The following is an 18,452-nucleotide window of genomic DNA, read 5'->3' as shown; positions in this document are numbered from 1 at the left end:
TGATTGTTCCGACCTCCTTAGACGTTCCTTGATGGATGTGTCCAATGTGAAGCTTGGCGGGCCTGTTTTGCTATTGAGATTTTGCCACAGGGAATTGTGCAATATGCAACTTGGCTGATCCAAACGGGACCAATTTTATCTTTTCCTTTTTATCCTTGTCAACCACTGGGTCGATTGGAGGCCACGCCGCTGTATCGTTATCTGTTGGCCAGGCAATCTTCCACGCATCAACTGTAAGACAAACTGGGGGAGCATCTTTTGCAAAGATCGGATTGGGCAGGTTTTTAACGGTCGATGTGGGCGTCTTGACGACGATGCTATCTGGGTCGATTGCGTACTGCCAAAGCTCAGTCGGTTCTAACACATAGTCGTGGGAGTGCGGGTGCACCTCGTCATCTGGCAGAGGCTTGCGGTCGGTCCAATTCAGGGGTTGGTGATGCGTCTCCGTGTAAGGGATATCGAACGCATAGAGCAATGGGCCATAATAAATACTGGCAGATGAGTTGCGCATTGCGACCCGAACCTCCATAGGTAGCTCCAGCGTCAGAGTCGTGGTACCCGGAAGAATTGTTGTATGGTGCAACCCAGAGTCATCCGGAGCGACTGTCTTACTGCGGCCGCCATTGACTTCAATGTTCGCCTTTGGGGTAGTCCAGCCGGGAACCCTGACTGCGAAATCAAATTTCGTTTTACTCTCAATCGTGTATTTAAGGATGGAGTCGAATGGATAGCTCGTTTCGCATTTGACTTTTCTCATAATGTAAGCCATTGAACCAAATGTAAATCTAGAGTCTCACCTTTGACTTTTTTGCCTTTGATATGGGTTTCAACAGATGTAGGGCCAAGGAAAATGTGCGCAACACTGCTTTCATTGATTTTCGCATAAGAAGAGGTGACGTACTTTGCATACGCTTGAGGGTGGTTGACTGTACAGCAGGGCTGGGAAGAGGTAAGTTTGGGAGCGTTTATCACTCGTAGAGTTGCCGACTCACAAAATTGGGTTCCAAGCCATATGTATTGGCATAGGAAACGACATTGAAAAATGGGTTTTGGGTAAGATTCCCTGACCGAATTTGGTTTGTTTGCGTGACATACTGGTGAGACCACCCTGCATCGAGTTAGTAGTGTATTACACCGAGAACAAGATCATTATGTTCTTACAGTCTGGGCTCATGGCGGCTGGAAATGCGTTGAAAGCTGCGAGTTCTGCTTTGTCTGCGTAACTGTTGACCCCATGAAAACGGTATAGGAAGGCGTAGGAAAATATGGACTCGACTGTCATACAGAGTTCCGAACTAGATATATCTGTTTAGTGCAACAATTTGAGGGTTCTGAATCACTCGAACACCTACCCTCTTTGAGGACTAAGGGCACCCAAATGCTCATCACCAATAATAGTACCGGAAACAGACGTTTGATACTTGACTGTCATATCGACTGCCATCTTAGTCTGCTGTACAAGGCTATCATTCCCCGTCAAGCGATAGAGCACAGTTGGGTATCGAAGGCCTTAATTGTAATTTGAGTACTTGTAAGTGTGTTTCAGGAATGCAAGTACTTACCCTGGGCCAAATTTACACCATGAGTAAAACCACTTGTTTTGAATGTGCCGGTTCCTCCTTTAGGGAAAACATCCTCGACGAAGAAGTCTGTCCAGTCACGGCCTCCCTTTCGGCCACCATCAAACATGAGCTCGATGGTTTCAATTATCATGTCACCAGCATCACGTGGGTGGTTCTCGTAAAGCCACATCAAAGAGATCGGGAGCTCATGCGTGCGGGAGAGACCAAAGCCAAAAGGGTCGAAATGGTCGTCCTGGTCTTTATCCTGAATTAAGCCTGTAAAATTGCTCCGTAGCATGGAGTGAGTCAATTTCAAAAACTTGTGCATGCTGTTCACAATCCGGTCTCGTTCTGAAGGGTCTGCTTCGGCGTATTGCTGGAGTTTATAGTAAGTAACGAAGTGTCATGGAGGTGAAGTTTGACAGCTTACTGTGAGACCAAATAGGAGAAGTGATCTTGCCCAAATGCCTCGGGTCTGGCGTGTAGTTTCTGGCCCGAGCCATCCGTCTTCAGCTTGGTGGTCGAGGACATAATCAAGATAAGCTTTTGCTTGAGACTTGAGTTTAGCATCATCGAGGGACCAGGCTAAGGGCACGATATAATTGAACCAATATGGTGATGCTTCGTTCAACTCGCTATACTCCCAGTCTCCCCCCAGCCAAGTAGATCGGGAGACATAGCGGTAAAACTCAAAGAGGTGTCCAGCCAAACCGTCAGCCGACAGCTGCAGTTGATCTTTGAGCCAGCCAGTTGGACGCACAGCACCTGGAGGCAGGGTATCAAACTTAAATTTCAGAAGCTCTATATACATTCAGTCAAGTGATCATTCACACAGTGACGTATATATATACATGCCTCGTCTTTTTGACATGGTGGTGGTTTCCGTTCCGAAAGCAGATGAAACACTAGAAGCGACATGGATAAGTAGGGTCATTGTGGAATATCTCATATTGTTAATACTCTCGTGAGGTGAGTGGCACAAGATGCGCATGGATGTCTTTGGAGACGTGCTGAATTACTTAATGAAGAAAATCTAGGCCCTGAACAGATAGTGCTGAAGCGGTATTGCCTTGCGTCGGGCACTATATACACTGTCCAAAACGCAATATCGGGGAAACTGGCGGAAAACTCCCATATTGCCCCACACTCAGGCCGATTATTAAACCAATGAAAATAAGTCGCCAATAGGAGACGGTCCGCGCATTGGCCCGCTCCGGATGCAAATCACTAATGGGCCTTTATCGGCAAGCCCAGATTGACCCTGGATTTAAACACCAGGCTGCCAAGACGATATGATACATTCATGTATAGATCGAAGAGGTGGTGCTTAAAGGGGGCTATCACGCACTGTCTCATGCATGTTTAACTCCATCCTTTTGCATCATTCTCTCTGCACTGCAGGCGCAATGTTTCCGCACAGTATTATGATAGGGTAGACGGCTAGGCCAAGTGTCATGGGTTCTAAGTATCTGTCATGTGTGCAGCACGCTATGGCCTCGCTGTACGTGTTAGATATGCTGTAACGGTTCTGAGTGGACAGCAATATAGCGAATGACAGGCTTTTCTGTCATCAATCAGCCGTGTCCCCTCTATCTCCCCTGCTCTCCCAGCAGATCTAACTCAAGAATTTACATTGTTAGGTTCTCCTCCACCCAGCCAACAACTCTTGGGCGAAAGTATCGGTAAGATATAAATTGCTGCCGTTGAGATTTTTTATTGACGCTAATAGAAGAGTATCAGACGCATCCATCATTTGAATTATGTCGCAAAATACCGAAGCTACGAAGCGGGCTCAGCGCGCATTGGAAGAACATGGCCCCCTGGAAGAGGTTGAGCCTAACATTGTCGGCATCGATGGGCATCGCTTTCGTATCAACTATGGAGTGCCCCAAGAGGTTACAAACAGACTGAATGCTCTCTGTGATCAAGACGAAGTCAAGTACGAGGATATACCTGATGACCTGAAGGCATATGAGGTGAAGGAAGAGTCGAAAGACGGCAATGAAGAGAATTCTGGCAAGTAGTTGAACAAAACACAAACAGCACACCAATTAGTCACATGGTATGTTCACCCATAGCAAATGCTTTGCAACTCTAAGAAATTACAACCTTCTTGCGCAATTGCTGCGATACTTCCTAATGAAGTCCACAACATATTATACAAAATTGCGGCATTTTTGGCCGCTGTATCTTTGGATCATCCTGCGCTAACCCCCAGTGCCTTATCGACCGCTTAAAGTTTAAGCACAGATGATGCCTAACACCCTTACGGTCCGTCCGACCACGACTGCGTTTTGCACAGATAGTATTTGTCTCAAAAGTTCCTCATATTTGGATTGCTGGTATTGATTGACGAGAATCATCAGAGAACTTTACATGTGGCTGTTGGTTGCACTGTCATTGGCTCGTATCTGCCGAAAGATGTCAAGGCGCCATGCTGTTGGTTCCAACGTCGGAAACACGGCACAAGTATGTTGGTTAGAGCCAACAACATATACAAAGGTCAGATAGACGGTGATCATGAGTTACAACTGGGAACGAAGGCCATGCCGTCTATAGCTCTGATACAAGAATTATCGTGATCTCCTAGGCCGATGTATATCGATTTTCATTGCGTGAAGGAAAAGTCCTGGCTTTCTTCCATGAAGCCTCAGCATTATCGTAGCAGAATATTAAATTGAAACCTATGACGAGAAAACAGAAAGAGGGACAATGATATGAGGGACTAATTGTAACGAAAGGCTTTTGAAGAATTAGGAGCCAAGGTAACCTCGTCTTTTAATCCTAAAATATGCTGTTGGCTCTAAGTGGATTCTTCTCAATGCTCTCCAATGGTTAACGCATGCATCTGTTGATCGCCCATGGACTTTTTGTTCCCATTATGTGAAGACCGAGCATAAAAGTCTTTACTCGGTTGTCGCGACAATATATGTAAAAGACTGGGCTCATGCTCGAGTCACTATCATAACATTCTTCTCTAGAACACACAGGACCTACCTACCCAGCACATTAATCTCACTATACCTTGGTCCAACCAAACATTCAATCCTGCATCATGCATTTCAACCAGGTCCTCCTCGCCTCCGTGGCCAATTTTCACGCAGCATCAGGTATAACTATTCGACATTTCCGCATTGGCACTTGCAAAGTTTGAGTCGAGACAACCGTCACCTCTCGGCCAGATGAGCTCTACCGATTACACAATGAAGGGTCTTTAGGCAGACTAAAGATCAATTTTCCCATAATTCGCCACGAGCCCATTGCAATTCACAGTTTCTCGGGAGGCGTTTTTGCTCACCTAGCGCTAGCTCGGTTCCTCGGTATTAGCTTTCGGGGCAGACGCGAAGAGCACTCGGCCCCGCACCCCGACATAACTGCAGTCTTACTTCGGTAGGGAAGCCATATGTATAGCATTAATATTCCCTGATAGGTACCAAAGCTCAACGTAATCGAATTATAGCATTATTCCAAGCAGTCGAAAATTCGGTGTAGGACAAAATACTTTCCCTGCTGAATTAATAATTCACATCACATTTCTCACCATGGTACGAGCATCAACCATCGCTGCCACAGCGCGTAACCCGCAACTACGCATATTGAATGCATTAAGAGCCAATGGCAAGCCCATAATGACGTTTCTGGGCCTGCCGTCTCTTCAGACAGCTCAGATTGTTGCTTCCACTGGAGTCGATGTAAGTTTCCTGTTCATAGGTTGATTTGATTTATGGCTGGATCATATTCCCTGACTCCTTCTCAGGCGGTCATTATTGATTGCGAGCATGGCCACATTAGAGATGACTCCATGCATGACGCCACCGCCGCCATCGCCGCTGCGGGTGTCTCGCCGCTTGTCCGTCTAAGAATGACCCATCCTGACCTTATCAAGAGAGCTCTGGACAGTGGTGCACAGTGAGTTCCTCGCATACTGGACCGTTGCTTCTTGCGACTAATATCTGCAGTGGCATAATTCTACCTCAAGTCCACACTGCCCAAGAAGCAACCGAGGTAGTAAAGTACTCCAAGTTCCCACCGCAAGGTCTCCGGGGACAAGGATCACCATTTGCGGGTTTTGCTCACAACGTCGATATCGCGACATACGTCAAGACAGCAAACGAAACAACTATCGTGTGTGTTCAGATTGAATCGAGGCAAGGAGTCGATAACGTGGATGCAATCTGTGCTGTCCCAGGCGTTGGTAAGCTTAAGCTGCTGAGAAATTCCCCACCATGTGTCCAGAGCTGACCGCAGTCAAGATATGGCCTTTATCGGACCCAATGATCTGGCCTTTTCTCTTCTCGGCTATATACCCGCCAAGGGTGACGAGCCCGAGTTTCTAGATGCGATTGACAAAATCGTCGCAGCGGCCCGGAAACACGGAAAGTGGGTGGCCCGATTATCAAACTCTGGCGCTTTATGTAAGGAGCATTTGGATGTGTTTGATACGGTGGCTTTGAGCTATGATGTTAGGGCGATTCAGAATTGGTATGCTGCAGAACTCAAGGCTGCAAGGGGCTAGAGAGTAGAGACTGAAACCAATGCGACAGTAAATAGACTTGGGTCTTAATTTCTTGCACTTGAATCCAATTGCTTCAATGTTATACTGATTCAATTCGTTAGACCTAGAGGATTCCAGTCTGCTGATTTTATCCAACGACTTAGCGTAGATGTAATATATCGGGGTACGAATAGACTTTGCAGAAGAATAGCGAGAACGAGTTGTTTCCCCGAAAAGCAATTCATGGAGACCTACGATGCTACAGGGGTAGACCAACTCAATCTCAAGGTTCCCCATCGGCCTTAGGAGACTGTGGCTGCTGATACAAATTTCCTTTACTCGGCGAGGCCAACCGAGCAAAGTTTCAGGGGTGCTTTCGGTATGACCCACCGAGCAACCACCTCGGCCATTGTGGCTACAATGTTAGAACAAATCTCGGGGTTGGTTCTCCGTGTCTCTCTGTATTCGCCTAGCCACGCCTAATCCTATTGTTTCTTATCGACTTAAAAGCATGCGTGGCGTATACCCTTGACCCTTCTTTTCACAATAGCTCTACCCGATACTGGCGCTCTACACATCCCTCAAAATGTTCTCATCGTTTCGAAAGGGGCCCGATGACCCCATGTACTTTCTCAAGCGTGCCGCTGACCAGGATACGTCCCCAGATAAGGTTGATCTTGGCGTTGGTATCTACAGAAATGAAAGTGGTCTCTACGGTCAGCTCGGGTCTGTCGCAAAGGTATACACGACACAATGGACTGATAAGGATGAGCACTGACTAGAGTTTGGTACTCTAGGCAAAAATAGTCTTGGCTGAGAACGATCCTGGGCACGACGTGAGTTTGATTCCTCTACATATTTGTCCCGTCCCATCTAATTCGAGGATAGTATGAGATTAGGATAGGAAACCAGCGGTTCCTGAACCATGCTGCCCGCCTCTTGTTCGGACAAGAGTGCGAGCTCCTACAATCTGGCAGAGTAATTCCCCACGCCCTGGGGTACTGATAAAAGCTCGCTAACGGCTTCCAGATCGCCTCAGCTCAGACCATCTCTGGTACGGGCGCCTGCCACCTCGCTGCTCTAGCCTTGAGCCAATCGATCTCTCCTCGTCCGCAAGTATTCGTCGGCACCCCTACCTGGGGTAACTATAAGCCAATGTTCGAGCTCGTCGGCCTTAAAGTGATCGAGTATCCATACTTCGACTTTCAGACACGAACCATCGACTTCTCCTCCATCATCACAGCAGCGCTGAATGTACCCCCTCGAAGCGTTTTCATCCTACAAGCCTGTTGTCACAACCCTACAGGCGCCGATCCTACGAGAGACCAATGGAAGGAACTTGGTGCGGTGCTGGCACGGAACTCCCACTTTGTCCTTTTTGACATTGCGTATCACGGACTGGGCAATGGTCTCGATGAGGATGCTTATGCAATCAGGCATTTCGCTACCCTAGGCCTAGACATGTTTGTATGCCAGTCGTTCTCTAAGAACTTTGCTTTGTATGGCGAGAGATGCGGTGCCTTGCATGCTGTATGTTCGAGTCGCGACATAGCGGCTGTTGTGCAAGATCGACTTCGATGCTTAATACGGTGGGAGTTCTCATTTGCACCAGCTTATGGCGGTCGCTTGGCCACTATCGTATTAGACTCGGACGAGCTGACTGTCGACTGGTGAGTACTTACCTAGCGACGTGGCTCAACCAGGATATTTATGCTGACTGGAGACATTCACGCCTCAGGGTCGAAGACCTGTCCGAGATACAGCATCGACTAAAGGCTTTGCGAAAGCAGCTGCATCATAGATTGGCTCAAGTTTTGAAAGTAGGCCAACGCCACATTCGACGTAGGTCAAAGAGCTGACTTGTAGCAGACACCGGGAAACTGGGACCATATTTTACGAGAGAATGGACTCTTCTCGTAAGTCAAACCTCTGCTCAAACGTCGAAGACTTCTGCTAATTCGAAGCAGATACCTCAGCCTCAATCCTAAACAGTGCCAGACACTCATCGACCAGCATCATATCTATCTTCCACCGAACGGTAGAATCAACATCTCAGGTCTCAGCCAGAGCAATATCAGTAGAGTCGCTGATTCCTTAGATCAGATTATACTTGAGGAGGCCGGGCAGGACATTCAAACAAGGGCAGCTTTTTAGTTGTTTCAGGCCGGGACAAGAGGAACCGAAGGGGTGTATAAGTATACTGCTATAACTGTATTAATCTGTTGCAAGACTATTCTGCAAGAATATACGTTTAAATTTGCATTTGGACATTGGCACAAGCGTTTCCCTGTAATAACTGACATATATCTTGTCTGTGATACGAAGCCTAGGGGCCATTGTCAGTTGCATTATATATGTAGTTCCCGCCATCCTAGTCTAATACCTACGTATAGGCAGAGCCTCCCGGGTTATTTCTAGTAGGAGATACTACATTGCTAGAAGGATTCCATCTCTCTTTCAGCTCCAGTATAGTAGTCAATCCGATTACTCCAGCTCCGAGAATGACATACACTGGGTTGTAACTGAGATACTTTAGGTTATGATGCTTTTATCCCCCATTTCAAGCCCGAGGTTTTCGTTCTCAAGTATCTCGGTATCGTCATTTTCGTTTTCAACTTTGTTTGGTGGAAGGTTTCAAAGAAGACTACTTGGTGGTCCGCTTCAGATGTAGACCTCAGTACAGGAAGACGGGAATGGGAAGAAACGGAGAGGCCGGAGGAAGTTCATTGGGAGGGCGGACTGTGGAAGAATGTTCTTCGCAAGTTCAAGCCTTAGAAGCCACTATTAGTCCTTGATATGCGACAATCGAGATCCATTTCTTTACTTCAACACTATGCTTTGGTAGCATTTGTCGAAATTAGGCCTTTGGCGATAAGATCGTTTCGACCAGCTTCTTTACCAGTTTGGTATGATCTAAATTCTGCGGAGACCAGGACAAGGCTTGAGCCCCGTATGGATCAACTGCCCACTGTGGGGGAGATTGCCAAGGGCCGCATCCAGTTCTCGGGCAGTGGCCCCGAGCTGCCAAGTAGTCCCCGCATCTCGTTCGGACCGCGAGCCTAGCAGACCGAGCGACCAGCTACATAAAACAACGGCAGCTAGCCCCCCGATTCCGATTTGACCTTTGGATGGAAAGATTTCATTCATTTCACATTCCACTATAGCAAAATGCTCGCCTGTCGGAACTCTCTCAAGACAAGGGTCGCCAATGGGCAGCTCTGCAAGGTAAGGATACATCCCCAGGCGGTCTCTTACCATGGTCCCATGCTGGAGCGTGGAGATATGTGCCTTCCACGTTCTTCATAGGTACTCTTGATTAGTACGTCCAGCGCAGTGCTGATGTCATCAAACTTTAGGCCCTTGGTGTACGACTCGTCACAAACCCCCAAATAGTACAACTAGCCAAGAATGCAAACTTCGATAGCCTCTTCATCGATCTGGAACACTCAACACTGTCTCTCGACGACGCCGGCAAGCTATGTGGTACTGGTCTTGCTCTCGGCATAACGCCATTTGTACGAGTGCCACATCAATGCGGCAATGGATTCATCCAGAAAGTCCTCGACGCAGGTGCCATGGGAATAATATTTCCTTATGTACAGAACGAAGGTCTATAACATTTCATCGAAATATCTTTCTGTTATACTAACATACCCTCCATCCAGATGAAGCAGAGGCAGCTGTGGCCATATCGAAATATCCCCCTCAAGCCTGTCGCTCAATCACCGGCCAACTGGCCGCCTTCTCCCTCAAGCCCTACCCTCAAACCGGTGTGATCCCGGAGACCAACGAGCACGCGTCAACAGTTTTCGTCATGATAGAAAACGAGTGCGCAGTCCAGAAGGTAGAGGAGATCGCAGCCGTGGACGGAGTCGACGTTGTGCTCGTTGGGTCGAACGACTTGGCCATTGAGCTCGGTGCCCCTGCTGATTTTCGCAGCGACAGATTTCGCCAGGCTTTGATGCGCGTGAGTGAAGCGTGCAGGAAGTATGAAAAGGTCATGGGTCTTGCCGGTATTTATGATACGCCGGATATTCAAGACTGGGCTATTCACACATTGGGTGTCCGGTTCATGCTATGCCAGCAGGACTCGGGGTTGTTCGCGGGTGCTGCGGCGAAATGCTTGGCTGCTGTAGAAATGGTTGAGAATGCCTCTTCGTCGAAGTCGATGAATGTGTCATCTTAGGTAGTGCATCCCTATATTTCCATCTCGCATTTTAAAGCCTCTAACTTCCCTTGCTCCTTATCTCCCTTTCTCTATCCAACGCTACATTTTCCATTCCTGCAAACAAGTAAAGCTCCTTCTGACCTATGCTGCCTTCATACGTATCACCTTATCACAATTCAGGATACACAACGGGTCAAATGCATTCTTCATCTGTCACCTCAAGTTAGCATCATATAACACTGAATGGTCAAAAGACTTACCGATCGCATCGTATCCACAGCTTCTTTCCCTAGCTCCTTCTCCAGATAGTCTCTCTTCACAAGTCCGACGCCATGCTCGCCCGTCGCTGTACCTTTCATCTCGATGGCTTTATCAACCATTCGGTGGACGATCTCTTCAGCGATATGGCGCTTCTCTTCGGGGAAGAGTAACAGGGTATGGAAGTTCCCATCACCAACGTGCCCAACGATTGAGCCGAGTAATCCCGACTTCTGGATGTCTTCTTTGGCAAACTCGATGATGTCGGGGAGTCTGCTTAGAGGTACAGCTACATCAGTAGTCCAGACTTTGTCACTCGGTGACTTTCTCATGGCCAGCATGCTCCAGAGGGCATTCTTCCGCGCGGACCATAATTCGTTCCGCTCAGTCTCGTCGGATGCGAATATGTATGCGGTACTGCGATTCTGTTTCGTGATACTTCCGACTTGCTTGGCAAGGTGATCCACGATGAACTCATCGCTCCCCGTGAACTTGAAGAACAGGGTTGGCTCTTCTTTCCACTTCAGTCTCGTCAAAGCAGAGTCATTGATGCTCTTCATCTGTACTTCATCAAGAATCTCAACAGCCGCAACCTGGATGCCATTAGATAGCACCTCTCGAACTGCAGACGCAGCATCTCGTAGCGTTGGGAATGTGCACACAGCCACAGCCTCACAGGGTGGCTTGACTGCCAGTTTTAATGTAGCTTCCGTAATGAGGCCAAGGGTTCCCTCACTGCCGATAAAGGTCCTCGTCAGATCATAACCTGCACTCGACTTTCTGGCGCGTTGGCGAGTCTTGATGATTGTTCCGTCCGCAAGTACGACGGTTAGTGACAGGACCCAGTCTTTCATGGCTCCGTATGCCGCTGCGTTTGTCCCAGAGCATCCTGTACCAACCATTCCTCCAATCATGGCGCCGGGACCAGGGTCTGGGGGAAAGAATAGGCCATGAGCTGCTAACTCTTCGTTCAGGTCCATCCATCCCATACCGGGTTGCACAACACAGTCGAGATCATACTTGTTGAGCTCCACTATGTTGTTCATTCGACCAAAGTCAATGCATATACCCTGTAGATGAGGTATGTACTGGCCTTCGATCGACGTCCCTCCCGAGTACGGTGTGACTGGTAGCCGACGCTGGAAGCATACTTTCATCAGCTCCGAAACCTGTTCTGTAGTCTCAGGGTATAAAATGACTTGAGAAAGGATGGCTGACTCTTCAGTCCAGGCGTATGACTGATAGTCGGAGCCCGAATGGGTAACGAGATCGGCACGTTCCGTTGACACGTTCTCAGGACCCAATATAGCGGCGAATTCATTACAAGCACCTTCGATATTTGATGCCGACAAGTCATGTTGAATCTCGGGGGTGCCAAGTAATGACTGTGTTGATGACAGTTGCCTCTTGGTTGGTTGGCTGCTGATACTCAGTACTCCAGCGGTGCTAACTGCTAATGCCGCCAACCCCAGGATGTATAACCCTGTAAGGTCCAAGTCAATCTTGGGTCTGTAGGTGCATGGGAGGACTTACCTGGGCTTCTTGTCTGCCATTTTGTGGATGCTGAAGTTTGTGTTCTTGATGTATTCGAAACTGACCGAAAGCACTGAGCTGGTAACCGAGTTCGGGAAGGTATTGAATATGGCCCAGTGGGTACTGCCCGATGTAAGGATCTGCCACGAGCCCACATGACAGCTTTGGTAGATCACAGCGAGCCTTTGGAAGATGAAGAGAAGGTGAATTCAGAGATTAACTAGCATAGAAGCTATTAAGAGAGGCTGTTGATTTTAGTTAGCTATTATTTGAAGTTCTCTTATCTACCTTGCTTCATTTTCTCATCGGCTGTCTGGCTTCTAAGGCGCTTCGGGGATGGCGCCTTCGGCTATGGACAATGCCATTCCCGGGAAACCAATTTCCAGTCTTGGAGTAGCAGAAGAGACTATTGGTTCTAGCTAAATCCCTTCATCCTATGTTATGGCATATCATAGGTCAGTAAACCTCCTATCCCCGCACTCACCTGAGTCACGAAAAGTATGCCAGGAATACGGAGCTTTTATATTCCACCTAATATCGAGACGCTATATGCCTCGACGGCTAGATTACAACGAATTCCTCTCAAAAAATGCTTATTGATCTATAGGTTCGGTACTCGCTATGCCTAGATCGGCTAGAAAGTACATAGCTTGATACTGGAACGAGTCTGGATGCGGGAACTCCATGTCGTCACTTGACTGAACACCCGAGAAGACACCGTTTGCCAAGTACGTCGGCCAAAAGCCGCCTGCCTCGGATCCCGAACCCTGGTCAAATCCGAAATTGGAGTCCTCAAAGTTTGTCGTGTCATGCGTGGCTTGGCCAGCTGATGCAGTCGTCGTCGGGATCTCATCGGTGCCGTTAATCATCTCTAAGCCAGTACCCCTGCCAGTCGTGTCATCACCATGTAGGGTCGGAGGTGGTCTATGCGCTTCTACCGCATCGAAAGGCGTTGGGCGGTTCAGAATATTCATGAAGAAACTTTTGATCCATCTGGCGAGTATATAGACGGACTCAAACTGCTTGAGGGCCAATAATCCAGGTCGGATCTTTACAAATATCTGATCGCTTTTAGGCGCTGAGATTTTTACTTCTACTGCCAAGGCCATCATAGCGGAGAAAAGAGCAGACACGCTGCATACTTGTTAATGTACTTCCACCTAAATTATACTTGCAACTCACTAGATCATGGGGAAATGCTCCGGTGTCCAGAAAAGCAGAGAATTCTCTACCAGGTTGAATATCTGTGCTGCTGCGTCAAGGACGGGCTTGATCTCTTTACATGCACTGCACTGTCTTTGTAGCCTCTGGCTGAGGTTGATTAAATAGTAACTAATGAAATCAGCTTTATGCTTGGCGAATACAAGAGTGATACGTACTGATAGCAAACCTTCAGTGTCAGACTTAGATGATGATGGCCGTTGGAGAAGTTCAAGCCCTCAGAAGAGTCATACCAGGCTTGTAATTCTGACTGGATATCTCTCATGGCTTCATCGAGGACATGAGCTTCTTTACAGAGAGACAGACGGGAAGGCGAGCAGTGGGAGAAGTACAGTCGAGCCACTATTCGGTTAGTATTACCCATGGCAAGCAATCAGGCTTGGGGGCACGGAAGATCTCACTAGCTTTACTCAGCTTGACCTGGGATATGATATACTGCACAGTCTCTGGAGCTTCCTCCGCAAAGTCTTGCTCGACAAGTCCTTCGACATCATGATCTTGGTCGTTGATCACCATCGGTGTCCCGGTGGAGATGGCGATCTGGCGATCACGGACCTGACCTTTTAGTTGAGGCTTCTTATCACTAGAAACGTACTCACATAAAGACACCACCAGATGCGCTTCCATCGCGACCTTTCTTCATGTGACATCTTACTATTCCTAGTGCTCCTATGATAACCTGTACACTGCGCGGATCGTATTGCAGCAGCGAGCCACCAATGACAGTCTCGATAAGCCGTCGGACTTCCGAACCAGTAGTGAAGCAGGTACGACGACAGTATCATATGGATGCGACTCGAATCTCGATCCGCGTCGAATGCTGTGCTGGCCTTGTTGTACAGAGCATTGTTGGCATCCCATCGAGTGCTGTAACCCATGAGATGTAGTACTTCTGCACCACAGTGTAGCGATGCAACAAAAAGGACACTTTGGAGAAGGGTACCTGACATGGTTCCGTCAGAAAGGGAGGAAAGGAAGTATTTTCTACCAAGTATCGGACAAAACGCGTGAAATCTGTCAAAGTAGACCTTGATGAGACGGTCTACTAAGTCTGGTGATGGGAGATCCGACAGGGTTGTCTTCTCACGGGGCAAGGACGGCCGGCTGCAGACGCTCTCTCTCCTCGTATCACGGGTAACACTCTGAACTGTCTCGTTACACTCTTTGATTGGTCGGTGAACACTGTTGTGGCCGGGCGTGTAACCTCTCATGACATATGAGGCATACCAGCTTTCTCCGACAACGCTTGGTTGTGCATTGGGACTTGCATGCTGCTCAGACGAAAGCCTTGCGGTGGCCGACTCACTCGACGGCTGCATTGAATTACTGTTATGTAGTTCTTCCTCTGTCGGTGATGCTCCAGTGATCAATCCCATGGAATCCTCGTCGTTCGGGGCAAAGCTGAGGCTATCGGAGCTGCGGTGAGATTCCACTTCTGGCAATAGCGTGTATCTCCCATCGGGGCCTCTATAAGACGAAGATCAGTCTTAATTCACAGCAAAGCGATAGGTCCTACCTTCGGCGCTTAGATTGGATGAGTGCACACTGCTCATGATGGCCACTCTTCTTGCAAGCTGAGCATGGCACACCAATGACAGATCCATCACACTTTGTTCTCCGCCGGTTGCAACGCTCACACGCCGTACCTCTCTTCCTGCCATGGTTGGGCGTTCTCCTAGTCCACTGCGAAGGGCTTCCTTGATCCATTCCGCCAAATTGCGATGCGTAGATACTCATAACGCTCCAGGAACTGCATCGCTACTCTTCCCCGCCTGATACAATCCGGGGCGTGCCACTACAGTGGGCCTGGAGCAAAGGATGCAGTCTCCCCCGCAGATTCAGCACGCTAAATCCATTCAAGCCTAACCAACCACCAACCTGTTTGTTTGCACGGAGATGATCCCGGGAATGACCATAGCCGATGGTCATCCCCCGTCATCGGCTATGGTTAGCCTTGTAGATCCCCCATCCTTCACGTTTCCCTTCTCAAACCAGAAAGCGATCAAATGAGACATGGATCATTGGCGATCTTGGCCCGGAATACATATGTATAAAAGTGACCCCAGACTTCCCCGGATTTTATACCTGCATGAGCTCAATTCGCTAGTAGCACTTCTTCACTATAGCAATGGCCAACACTACCACGGTTCGCCCCGAGATTGACATGTCTCACGAGGAAAAGCATGAGCTAGAACAGATTGAGACCAAGGACAATGTACAATCCGATCACGACACGAAGTTGGAGAAGCGCGTTCTTCGAAAGATCGATACCCGACTCCTGCCTATTCTCGGGTGTCTCTACACAATCGCGCTCGTCGACCGATCCAACGTCGCGGTCGCTCGTATCTCAGGAATGGACGAAGATCTCGACCTCGCCGTCGGTAACCGCGTGTCTATTGTCTTGATGGTCTTCTTTATCGGGTACATTCTTTTTGAGATCCCCAGCAATGCCTTCATTCACAAGCTTGGTGCAGCCAATTGGCTTGCCTTTCTGGCTTTTGCTTGGGGATTGGTGTCCCTTGGCATTGGCTTCTTAAACAACTGGGCTGGCCTCGCCGTACTGAGAGCCCTTCTTGGCGTTTTTGAGGCTGGTTTCTTCCCGGGTACTTATGAAGGTCCCCATTCCCAGTAGCCATGGAACTGACAATAGAAAAAGGCTGTGTCTATCTTGTATCTTCGTGGTATAAGCGCTACGAGGTCCAAAAGCGAATGGCAGGCTTCTTTTTGACTGCCTCAGCGCTGTCAGCCTTCGCCAATATCCTCGCATATGGCCTCATTCAGATCTCCAAGACACATCATTACAAAGGGTAAGCATACACATATGCCAGTTCCCTTTCTAAAGACTGATTCTTGAAGATGGCGCTGGATCTTCATTGTCGAAGGTGCCATCACAGTCGTCGCCGGCATCGGCTCATGGTTCATCATTGTCGACTTTCCTGACTCTGATAAAAACACATTCCTCACTCCTGAAGAACGCGCCTTCGTCAAAGAACGCCTCGCCGAGGACCGTGGCCCCGAAGAACGAGAAAAGGTTACCTTGAAGATCATTGGGCAGACAGCTGCGGACTGGAAGCCCTGGGCCTATTCACTTATGTACATGGCCGGTGCCGTTGGAGTCTATGCCTTCTTGTTCTTCCTGCCTATCATCCTACGCGGTGGTCTTGGATACTCACTTGAGCTTTCATTCATTCTGAGTACACCGCCAGCACTGTTTGCTGTTGTCGAAGCAATGAGTATCTCGTGGCTTGCTGATAAGACGAGGCTGCGAGGTCCGTTCGTCATCTTCCAAGGCCTGATTGGAATCATTGGGCTATGCATGACTGGATTGCTCAATTCACCAACACCTCGCTATGTTGGCACATTTCTCGGCGTCGCTGGGGCTAATGGTCTTGTTGTGACGACCCTTGCGTGGCAGGCCAATAATATTGTCGGTGATGCTCGACGTGCTGTGTCCACTGGCTTCCTCATCAGTATGAGTGGCGTTGGTGGGATTTACTCCAGCATGGTATTCCGTAAGTTGGCATCTATTCCCTTGACACATCGTATCTAACAACAGTGCAGGTCAACAGGATGCACCAAACTACATCCCTGGACTCGTCGCTGTCATGGCCATCAACGTGGCAGCGGTTGTAGTCGCCGCACTAACAATGCTTATGCTCCGCCATAATAATAGACAGGCAGATGAGGGGAAATGCCTATGCGAAGGTCGAGAAGGATTCAGATATACATTGTAGAGTTCTTGGTATTCTAATTGACAATCATGACTCGCTGCAGTCTTCGAAATGCTCTGCGTGATCCAAGTTGCTGTCGGTATCAGAGGCAGGACAAGCATTGTCGCTGTCCATGCCACCCATCGCTGGGTCCTCACTCTCCGGCACTACTGCAAACTTTCCCACAAGATGCAGAGCCTTTCCGAGTCTCTCACCAGCCTGAGCACAGTACCTCATATCTTCCCTTTCCATGCGGCGCAAATTATCCTGCTCTTTCTGATCTAGTTCGGCACGCTGCTTCGCTATCTCTTCTTGAGCCTCTTCTAGACGTAGCTGAATGGATTGTTTGTTCTGTGCAAGCTCTGTAAGTGTTGACTGAGTCTCTAAATTGAGTTTTGCGATAGCTTGTATATATAAATTGTCCCCCAGGGCTCTGGTAAGGTCTTCGGCGTCGGCGAGGAACCGTTGTAGTCCGACTGAGCTGGTTCGGAGGCGATGGACTGCTGTATGTCTGATTTGCGCAATCGAATGCAATAATTCCTTAAGTGACCTGTCACTGTCCTGGCGCTTTAAGTTTCCCTTATTTCCAAGCAGCTCTGCCCACTGGCTAAGCTCTACCGCTTCAGGACAGTCCCAATGACGTTCTTGCAAGATACTCGAAAGTTCCCTTACTCCATACTCATAACAGGCAGCTTCCAGGACCTTTTGAAGTTTCTCCATAAGAAGATGCTCCGTAGGAAACGGCAGATAGACTGGAAATGACAATGAGATGCCAGCAATGTCGCACGCACTGCCGTCGCGACTGTCTGGCCAGTCTTAGTTACTATTGATAAACCCGAATGGACGAGACATACCATTTACTGTCGTTATATCTTCTTCCGTGTGACGCATATCCTGACCGTTGACCAAGTTCGTCTGTTCAACAACCTCAACCGCGACGTGCTCGGCCCTGGTGGCCTCTGCTTCTCCCTGCTTCCTGACGGCCGTCTGGACTGACGCAGGCTCATATAGATCGGGAAAGCGTTGTCTTACAACCATATCTGACTCATAAACCTTGTCCGAAAGTAGCTTCAACACTGTCTGAGCAACAGCGTCAAAGCCGTGCTGAGTAACGACTTCCTGCACCAGACTCCCTTTCCGCAGATTGTTATTAATCGACATTCTAACGCAACCACGATCTCTTAACTTAGCGTATTTCCCGACAAAAACATGCTTTGTCGCTTGATAGATCACTCGCTCATCTGGTTGCTTGCAAATGACTGGAGTCATAATAGGCAGTCTAGGAAGTTGAAGCTGTACTCGTGGGGTACAACGATTGATGTTCAGAATGAAGAGTGCAATTAGGCAAAACCCTCGAATTTGTTGGATTGGGAGAAGTATCGAAGTTGCAAGAATGGTTGGGTTTTTGCTAGATATACGGCCGAGACAAGAAGTGGAGAAACTTTCATGGTAGGCCTCCCTAGCCTAAGAGCGCCTCGTTGTTGATCTGAATGGCTAGGTATACA

At 48.5% G+C, this 18,452-nt stretch overlaps 9 protein-coding genes; 5 read left to right on the top strand and 4 right to left on the bottom strand.

The window, feature by feature from the left end:
• Positions 1 to 70: 70 nt before the first annotated feature.
• On the bottom strand, positions 71 to 2,373 carry FFUJ_03594 (uncharacterized protein; the record flags this gene model as incomplete). XM_023575459.1 has 7 exons in its annotated part: positions 71 to 747; positions 798 to 939; positions 993 to 1,108; positions 1,162 to 1,295; positions 1,353 to 1,509; positions 1,563 to 1,938; positions 1,993 to 2,373. 7 exons carry the CDS (start codon positions 2,371 to 2,373, stop codon positions 71 to 73), a joined length of 1,983 nt encoding a protein of 660 aa, XP_023428638.1.
• A 949-nt stretch (positions 2,374 to 3,322) lies between these two features.
• On the top strand, positions 3,323 to 3,586 carry FFUJ_03593 (uncharacterized protein; the record flags this gene model as incomplete). Its single annotated transcript, XM_023575458.1, has 1 exon — positions 3,323 to 3,586. The coding sequence occupies one exon, from the start codon at positions 3,323 to 3,325 to the stop codon at positions 3,584 to 3,586; it is 264 nt and encodes an 87-aa protein (XP_023428637.1).
• Positions 3,587 to 5,104: 1,518 nt separating this feature from the next.
• On the top strand, positions 5,105 to 6,078 carry FFUJ_03592 (related to 2,4-dihydroxyhept-2-ene-1,7-dioic acid aldolase; the record flags this gene model as incomplete). XM_023575457.1 has 4 exons in its annotated part: positions 5,105 to 5,254; positions 5,320 to 5,471; positions 5,522 to 5,757; positions 5,816 to 6,078. The coding sequence occupies 4 exons, from the start codon at positions 5,105 to 5,107 to the stop codon at positions 6,076 to 6,078; spliced, it is 801 nt and encodes a 266-aa protein (XP_023428636.1).
• Positions 6,079 to 6,643: 565 nt separating this feature from the next.
• On the top strand, positions 6,644 to 8,832 carry FFUJ_03591 (related to aspartate aminotransferase, cytoplasmic; the record flags this gene model as incomplete). XM_023575456.1 has 8 exons in its annotated part: positions 6,644 to 6,796; positions 6,855 to 6,893; positions 6,946 to 7,035; positions 7,087 to 7,727; positions 7,796 to 7,877; positions 7,927 to 7,973; positions 8,025 to 8,134; positions 8,594 to 8,832. The coding sequence occupies 8 exons, from the start codon at positions 6,644 to 6,646 to the stop codon at positions 8,830 to 8,832; spliced, it is 1,401 nt and encodes a 466-aa protein (XP_023428635.1).
• Positions 8,833 to 9,225: 393 nt separating this feature from the next.
• On the top strand, positions 9,226 to 10,243 carry FFUJ_03590 (related to 2,4-dihydroxyhept-2-ene-1,7-dioic acid aldolase; the record flags this gene model as incomplete). XM_023575455.1 has 3 exons in its annotated part: positions 9,226 to 9,282; positions 9,414 to 9,666; positions 9,723 to 10,243. 3 exons carry the CDS (start codon positions 9,226 to 9,228, stop codon positions 10,241 to 10,243), a joined length of 831 nt encoding a protein of 276 aa, XP_023428634.1.
• A 123-nt stretch (positions 10,244 to 10,366) lies between these two features.
• On the bottom strand, positions 10,367 to 12,036 carry FFUJ_03589 (probable D-lactate dehydrogenase (cytochrome); the record flags this gene model as incomplete). XM_023575454.1 has 3 exons in its annotated part: positions 10,367 to 10,435; positions 10,486 to 11,992; positions 12,017 to 12,036. The coding sequence occupies 3 exons, from the start codon at positions 12,034 to 12,036 to the stop codon at positions 10,367 to 10,369; spliced, it is 1,596 nt and encodes a 531-aa protein (XP_023428633.1).
• A 573-nt stretch (positions 12,037 to 12,609) lies between these two features.
• On the bottom strand, positions 12,610 to 14,974 carry FFUJ_03588 (related to cutinase transcription factor 1 beta; the record flags this gene model as incomplete). XM_023575453.1 has 5 exons in its annotated part: positions 12,610 to 13,150; positions 13,396 to 13,579; positions 13,639 to 13,792; positions 13,837 to 14,704; positions 14,754 to 14,974. The coding sequence occupies 5 exons, from the start codon at positions 14,972 to 14,974 to the stop codon at positions 12,610 to 12,612; spliced, it is 1,968 nt and encodes a 655-aa protein (XP_023428632.1).
• A 391-nt stretch (positions 14,975 to 15,365) lies between these two features.
• FFUJ_03587 (related to putative tartrate transporter) lies at positions 15,366 to 16,971 on the top strand (the record flags this gene model as incomplete). XM_023575452.1 has 4 exons in its annotated part: positions 15,366 to 15,840; positions 15,894 to 16,044; positions 16,094 to 16,749; positions 16,799 to 16,971. The coding sequence occupies 4 exons, from the start codon at positions 15,366 to 15,368 to the stop codon at positions 16,969 to 16,971; spliced, it is 1,455 nt and encodes a 484-aa protein (XP_023428631.1).
• Positions 16,972 to 16,995: 24 nt separating this feature from the next.
• FFUJ_03586 (uncharacterized protein) lies at positions 16,996 to 18,216 on the bottom strand (the record flags this gene model as incomplete). XM_023575449.1 has 2 exons in its annotated part: positions 16,996 to 17,753; positions 17,802 to 18,216. 2 exons carry the CDS (start codon positions 18,214 to 18,216, stop codon positions 16,996 to 16,998), a joined length of 1,173 nt encoding a protein of 390 aa, XP_023428630.1.
• Positions 18,217 to 18,452: the final 236 nt, after the last annotated feature.

Source organism: Fusarium fujikuroi, chromosome FFUJ_chr03, assembly GCF_900079805.1.
Source record: "Fusarium fujikuroi IMI 58289 draft genome, chromosome FFUJ_chr03".
Taxonomy (NCBI): domain Eukaryota; kingdom Fungi; phylum Ascomycota; class Sordariomycetes; order Hypocreales; family Nectriaceae; genus Fusarium; species Fusarium fujikuroi.
Note: the sequence above shows the minus strand (reverse complement) of the source record. Positions and strands in the feature narration are given on the sequence as shown.